Raw genomic sequence first — 7,350 nt, forward strand, 5'->3', positions numbered from 1 at the left:
CTACGTAGAGAATAAATGAATTATTTTCATATGAATATGTGAGAATATTAAATAATAATCCTTTTTAACTAAAGGTACGTAACCCGTTTTGGCTATAATATAACCATCTGGATTTGAACCCGTGCATGATAAATTTTCAAAAATGATTACTTTTTAAGAAAAAGAATTACTATGTGAAATCTTAACAAATGATTACTTCTTCACTAAAATGAAAATCTATTTCATTATTCTCACGGGAACCAATTTAAATAGATTTGAAAATAGAGTTATTAAAATACGAGATGTCAACATTTATGCAAAAATTAGAGAGATGGGGAAAAGTCTAGTTACGTTTATGCATTCATGTAAACTTCGTGGATGTAGAGGATCCACACAGCTTTAAACTTGTGGTATAGCTCCATGCACTCATTTACAACATTAGTAAAAAAGATAATTTTATTGGACTCCCTTTTAATTAAGAAGTTGGGTAGCCTGCATGCTATCTGAATATAGCAAATAATCAATGATGGAATCATCAATTCATCAGGTAGCTAGCTTAGTAATTTTCACTAGAAAAATGATCATGAAATGGTGGAAATTACCTTTTTTTTTCTTTGACATCGTACAAGAATTAAAAAGTAAGAAAAGATACACAGTGTTACGACAAGTGGTTGTGACTTGTAAGGTCGTGCGCATACAAGACTTGGTCTCTAGAGGCTTTCATGAGAATAACTTTATTACCATGTATACAAAACACCAATGGTACCAATTGTTTTTATGTGCAAGCCTTCAGGGTGGAAATTACCTATTCTTGAAGATGACTTTATTACCATGGTCCATGTATACAAAATACGAATGGTTCCAATTCTTTTTATGTGCAAGCTTTCATGGTAAGAGTACTAATCACATGTTGTGTTCTTGAAAAAAAATAAAACGTAATCATAAGTTTATTTATGTAGAGAATATATGAATTATTTTTATATAAATATGTGAGAATATTAAATAATAATCCTTTTTAACTAAAGGTATGTAATCCGTTTTGGCTATAATATAACCATCTGGATTTGAACCCGTGCATGACAAATTTTCAGAAATGATCACTTTTCCAGACAAAGAATTATTATGTGAAATCTTAACAAATGATTACGTCTTCACTAAAATGAAAATCTATTTCATTATTTTCAGGGGAATGAATTTAAATAGATTCGAAAATAGAGTTATCATAGTACAAGATGTCAACATTCATGCAAAAATTAGAGAGATGGCTAATTACGTTTATGCATTCATGTAAAATTCTTGAATGTAGATGATCCACATAGCTTTAAACTTCTGGTATAGCTCCATGCACTCATTTTACAACATTAGTAAAAATGATAATTCTATTAGACTCCCTTGAAAATTAAGAAGTTGGCTAGCCTGCATGCTATCCGAGCATATCATATAATCAATGATGGAATCATCAAGTCATAGAAGGGAACAAAAAGTATTATCTTGTTGCATACTGTATTGAAATTAATGTTGTGGGCCAAGAGAAGTGATTAACTACTTTACTCTATATTTGAATGCAAAATGTTTTCCATTCGTAAAGATAAGACGTATTATCAGTCGAGTTTTTACATATTTTTTATGCTGGGATAATATGAATGAAAAATCCAACTTTATTACTATAATATTTACTTATAACTAAACGAGTACTCTTATACATGATACATATTCACTACATGATTACTTCTATGATAAAAGGGGTATCCTAAATTTTATTTCATCACCTTTATTCATTACTTATATGACTGCAATTGCATAAAGATTAAGGAACTTGTACTCAAAATAAAGAAAACCTCCACTATATTAATTACTCACTTCTCATAACTCATGATTATTACTCTTTAACTCAACTATTCCAAGTTCCTTAGCTTCCCGCTGAAGCACACAAAACACCATTCTTCTTTCTCTTTCTTGCACACTTAATTCCTAAAAAATCCCACATTTTCTTTCTCTTTCTTCTCCTCTTACCAATCAAACTGCTAAAAATTTCTCCTTTGCTTCTTCAATGCTCAAAGCAAATACAGCTCTTGCAAAATCAAATATTTTTTTAAAAAAAATTATATGATGATGCTTTAGTCCCACCTTCCATAACCATAACCATATCCTTTTCTTCAATCCAACTCAACTTCCTAAACATTTTTCCCACTAAAAATTAAACCCAAAAAATCCCAACAATTCTTACTTTTTTTGCACTCAATTTCTCATAATAGAAAGATTTAACCAAAAAAAAAGATCAAATTTTTAGTGGGTATTTCAACATTTGAGTAGAATAATTGAAAAATGAGTATAGAAGTGGTGCAAATGCAATCTTCAAGTGTAAGTTCAATACAAAATAGTAGCCCCACAAATCATGATGGTTTATACCAACATAATAATAATAATAATCATCTCAACATTATCAATACTTCTTCTTTGTCTCCTGTAGCTGCTTTAGAAGAAGAAGAAGAAGAGGTGGGTGGAGGAGAGAGAAAGAGAAGGAGAGAAGAAGAAGAAGAGAGAGATTATCAATTGAAATTATTTGGATTGTTTTTTACAGTTTTTAAAAGATCTGTTTTTGGGTGTTCTTCTTGTGAAATTAAAGGAGGGTTTTCAACTTCTTCTTCTGATTCTTCTTGTGGTGGGATGGAAATTGGGTTACCTACAAATGTGAGACATGTTGCTCATGTTACTTTTGATAGATTTAATGGATTTCTTGGTCTTCCTGTGGAATTTGAGCCTGAAGTTCCCAGAAGAGCACCTAGTGCTAGGTAATTTGTGCCTAATTTTTTTTTACTGATTTTTATAATGCTATTTTTGATTGATTTTTTTTTTTTTTTTTCTAATATGGGTTTTATTATTTGATTTCAATTATTAATAGAGATAATTTGTTTGATTAAAAAGTAATTTACTTTCATCATGTAGTACAAAGTGCTATAATTTTTATGTACATTTGTTTGTGATATATAGTATTCATTTTTAATGCCAATTTTGCTTGAATTTGAGTTCTCTTCAATCTGGGTTTATATTATTTGATTTGAATATATGGTGAAGATTTTTCTAATTTAAAGTTATTTACTTTCATCATGTAGCAGTAGTACAATGTGCTTTAATGTAAAAATTGTAAATGTACTTTTTTTGTGATATTTTTTTAATGCCATTTTGCTTGAATTTATGTTCTTTCTAATCTGGGTTTTTATTGTTTGGTTTCAATTAATGAAGAAGTTTTTTTTTCCTTAATAAAGTAATGTACTTTCATCATGTAGTACAATGTGCTTTAATCTAGAGTCTAGACTATGTGCTGCTGTTGTTATTTATTTGCTATTTTGGTTCATCATCTCAATTTTGAATTTGAACTCTGAAGTATGAGGATAAGATGAATAAACAAATATATTTATGGTAATTATCTTCTGTTCATCATAAGCTCTGCAGACCTGATTTAAACCACATGCATGAATCAGTGCTCCTTGTTGTGGCAAATTATAGCTTTTTTGATATGATATATTTCCCCAGTTTTATATTACTCGCTATACTTCTCAATTCACGGACTGCTAGGCAATTTTTGGAGAAGAGAGCGGTAGAAAGTAAAAAGAAAAAGGACCAATGTGAGAGTAGAGAGATAGAAAGAGTTTATTGCCCAAAAGGAAGTGTAGCAAGTAATGAGAAACTTCCCACAATGGAAAGTGTAGCGAGTATTATGAAACGGAGGAAGTAGTATGAATCTGAAAACTTGGTTGTTTCTTGAATCTTTACAATTTACCAATACCCTGTTGTTTATTTTTGTTAAATGCTTATCCACAAGTTCTTGACTAAATTTGAGCTATTGTGTTTCTAATTATTGGTGTGAAGCATAGTTTTGGGAGTTGGGACCATCTTCATATAATAAGGTTGATTGTAGTGATAAAGAGACAAAGGTGTTGGTTCCTCCTAGTCTTCAACTTGGGACCTCCAAGATGATTTACTGTGATAAAAGTAAATTTTTTTTTGTGGGCCAATGATTTTTACAATATGTTTTGAACAGCAATTTAAATTTTGAATCAGTAACTCAAAAGATATTAGTACTACACCCCCTGAATAATGCTTGAATGTGAATCTTGGAAGTGATAATCAGCATGAAGTCTAAGATGTTCAAGATATTCACATTTTTGTTGCTAATAGGGATGGAAAATATGGCTAATTTTGCATAATGGTTGATCAGTTATGTTACGAATACCATAATATATTAATATATACACACTTTTGTACTTTCATTTGTACCTGGAATGTTTCATAACAAATTTTTAGTTTGAGATCTCTTAATTTGAGGCTCTTATGGATCTAAGTTTGTGTATTCATTTGATTATTATGCTTTTCATTATAGCACCACAGTATTCGGAGTTTCGACCAATTCCATGCAACTCTCATTTGACACCAGAGGAAACAGTGTCCCTACGATACTCTTGCTAATGCAACATCGGCTGTATGCTTTAGGAGGTCTCCAAGTATGAACCTTCTTCCATTTTTTCACCTTTTTAATTTTATTTTCAACTACCACTTCTTGATCTTTCTTAGTTGCCTTTGTTAATCATAATAAAAAATTCTACGTTTATAGGCTGAAGGAATATTCAGAATCAATCCTGATAATGGGCGAGAAGAGCATGTCAGGGATCAACTAAACCGAGGACTAATTCCTGATGATGTCGATGTTCATTGCTTGGCAGGTCTAATAAAGGTAATGCTGTAGGCCTGTAGCTATTACCAGAGTTATATTAGCTTCAACAACCGTGTTTCGTCAAATATACTTCAATAGTTGATACGGAGTTTATATATGGTTTTGATTAGGCTTGGTTCAGAGAACTTCCAACTGGTGTTTTGGACTGTCTTTCCGCCGAGCAAGTCTTGGAATCCCAGACAGAAGAGGAGTGCTTTCAGCTTGCAAGGCTTCTTCCCCCAACAGAAGCTGCTCTTTTAGATTGGGCTGTAAATCTAATGGCTGATGTTGCACAATGTGAACATATGAACAAGATGAATGCACGAAATGTTGCTATGGTGTTTGCTCCGAACATGACCCATGTGAGTTAAAGCAGCTGTACTGTTCTCTTGGCATGCAGACACCCTTCATTATACTGATTCTAATTTTTTGGCGATTATTTCTCCTAAAATTTCCTGTTTTGATCAAAAGTCAAAACGCTGTATTTTGAGTTTTAAGCATGTTCAAAGGTATTTGTTCAAAAAAATTGTTTTATTTGCATCTTCCAAAAAAGCTTCTCTATGAGTTTAACTTATATTCATCTTGGATTCCTCTTTGTTTCTAGTGTTAAGTTTTATAAGCTGATAAGATAATATGATTGAATACTAAATTTGTTTTTATAAGAAGAATTCAGCTTCATTTTAGATGAAGAATTCATGCATTTTTCATATATAATGCAGATGGCAGACCCTTTGACAGCATTAATGCACGCCGTCCAAGTGATGAATTTTCTGAAGACACTCATTGAAAGGACATTAAAAGAAAGAGAGGATTCGGTTTTAGATTCAGCTCTTGATTCTTACAGCCGGGATCCTTCTGGAGACAATGGTTGTCATACCACTCCCTTGCAAACCATTGATGAGGAGAATAATGAAAGCGAGGCAGATGTGAGAGAAGACCGTAATTCTGAAAACGTGAACCCTGCTGCAGCATTAGATCACCACTCCTCGATTGAAAACATCAATATTCAGGGAGAAGAAAATCAGTCTTCAGTCAGTAATCACAGTGAAGAAGAATCAACACCTCAACAGACCAAACCTAAGCCATCTAACAAGCAGAAGATCAACATTAGAAGTGCACAAATTTCCACAACTAAAAAAGGGACTAGAAATAGTAATGAAAAACTTGTTGGTCAGGTTACTAAGTCAGCTGAGAAAACTAAAGGAAGCATCCTTGCCAGCAGTGTGAATCTGAGAAGGGAGAGAATTGAAGCTTGGCGGTAAATCTCATCGCACTTTTCCCTCCATTATCATGTTATGTTATGGGTTGGAAACGGGTGGGTCGTGTTATATCATCTGCATATTTGTGGCGTAGTGATCCAAAGTTGAAATTGTAGTTTCAACTTGGAAAGATGTATTCAGTATCTATTTTGCCTGTTTCCTTGGATGATTTATATGCTCTATGTTGTATGAGTGGTGATTTTCTTTTATTAACTTGTTCTGAAATCATTTGGAATGTGTTCCTTTAACCCCAGAAAAGCTAACAGTTCCATCTTCACATGTATTGGCCTTGCATTTTGTATGAATTAATCAAGTCCGATACTTGCTAAGTATTGTAATTTGGCATGTTAATAAAGTTTGTATGACACTTGTCCCTGGAGCTTGAAGCATGATTTCATATACTTCTATTTGCTGTTTACGCCTTTACGGAACCTGAAGATTATCTCCTTGTCCTGAAATAATGAAAGGGTATGGGTTCCTTGTGACTGTGAAAATTAGGCATGTCTATTGATATGGAGTTTCAGTAGTAGTAACTAGCCTTACACGCATGGGTGGATTGAGGGGGTGGCCTACCCAGGCCTCGGCCCACCCCATGCTCCAAAATAATTATAAGTAACCTATCTGAGATAGTAATGCAAATAGGTATGGTGGATCAGGTGGTTTTCAAAGAAATTAATCAATAAGTTCGGCCCACCCTATATAGAAAATTTAGATCCGCCACTGCTTACACGCTATGCGTGCGAAGTCATTATCTGAGTTTGATAAGTTTATATGAAAGTAAAATTAATATACTATTCAATAAGAGTCAACAATAAAGAATATGATATAAGTGACAGCGCACAAACCTAGTTAAAAAGATGGCATGCACAATATGCAAATAATAGAAGACGGAGAAGAGGAAGTTGTTGGGTATATGGTACATATGAGGCTCAATGGGGTGTATGGGGTGTGGAGAAAGGTTGCGTCGAAAGAAAACATCGAAGAAATGCGTCAAAAGGTGTTATCGGGGGTTCACCCGATCGGGTCGGGCAAGGCCTCCCGATCGGGCCCGCAACGACACAAGGGAGAGTGCAGAATGTGGCTCGCCCGATGGCATCGGGCTGGTTCTCCCAATCGGGCCGGACACCGAACTACGAGTCGGGCGTCTCTCCCCCGATCGGGCGGGGAATAATTTGACGCGGGATGGCTCTGAAAACGCGGTTTTCCTAGTGAGGTATAAATAGGTGCCCTAATTACGTCATTATTGTATTCTTCATTATTAAACACATATTTGAGAGAGAAAAAGCTTTAGAGAGAGTTCTTGAGCGTTTTTGTAATCTTTCTTGAATATTTATCGATTTCTAGTGCATATTCGTGGTTTTTCTCCCAGTTCTTGGGTTTCCTCGTAAAAGTTCTGGTGTG

General features: G+C 33.9%; 1 protein-coding gene across 1 annotated transcript; it reads left to right on the top strand.

Annotated features, from left to right (window-relative positions):
• Positions 1-1,783: 1,783 nt before the first annotated feature.
• Positions 1,784-6,177, top strand: LOC104898345 (rho GTPase-activating protein 5). The gene is made up of 5 exons (XM_010685405.4): positions 1,784-2,771; positions 4,361-4,481; positions 4,592-4,711; positions 4,822-5,052; positions 5,410-6,177. Exons 1-5 carry the CDS (start codon positions 2,305-2,307, stop codon positions 5,950-5,952), a joined length of 1,482 nt encoding a protein of 493 aa, XP_010683707.1. The 5' UTR covers positions 1,784-2,304; the 3' UTR covers positions 5,953-6,177.
• Positions 6,178-7,350: the final 1,173 nt, after the last annotated feature.

The sequence above is a fragment of the Beta vulgaris genome, chromosome 7, assembly GCF_026745355.1.
Source record: "Beta vulgaris subsp. vulgaris cultivar EL10 chromosome 7, EL10.2, whole genome shotgun sequence".
Lineage (NCBI taxonomy): Eukaryota > Viridiplantae > Streptophyta > Magnoliopsida > Caryophyllales > Amaranthaceae > Beta > Beta vulgaris.

Bases quoted from the DNA above. Each gene is read 5' to 3' on its own strand.
- LOC104898345 (XM_010685405.4), top strand. From the start codon at position 2,305: ATGAGTATAGAAGTGGTGCAAATGCAATCTTCAAGTGTAAGTTCAATA. The intron at 2,772-4,360 runs GTAATTTGTGCC...TTTTCATTATAG, and splicing joins AGAAGAGCACCTAGTGCTAG to CACCACAGTATTCGGAGTTT. The intron at 4,482-4,591 runs GTATGAACCTTC...CTACGTTTATAG, and splicing joins ATGCTTTAGGAGGTCTCCAA to GCTGAAGGAATATTCAGAAT.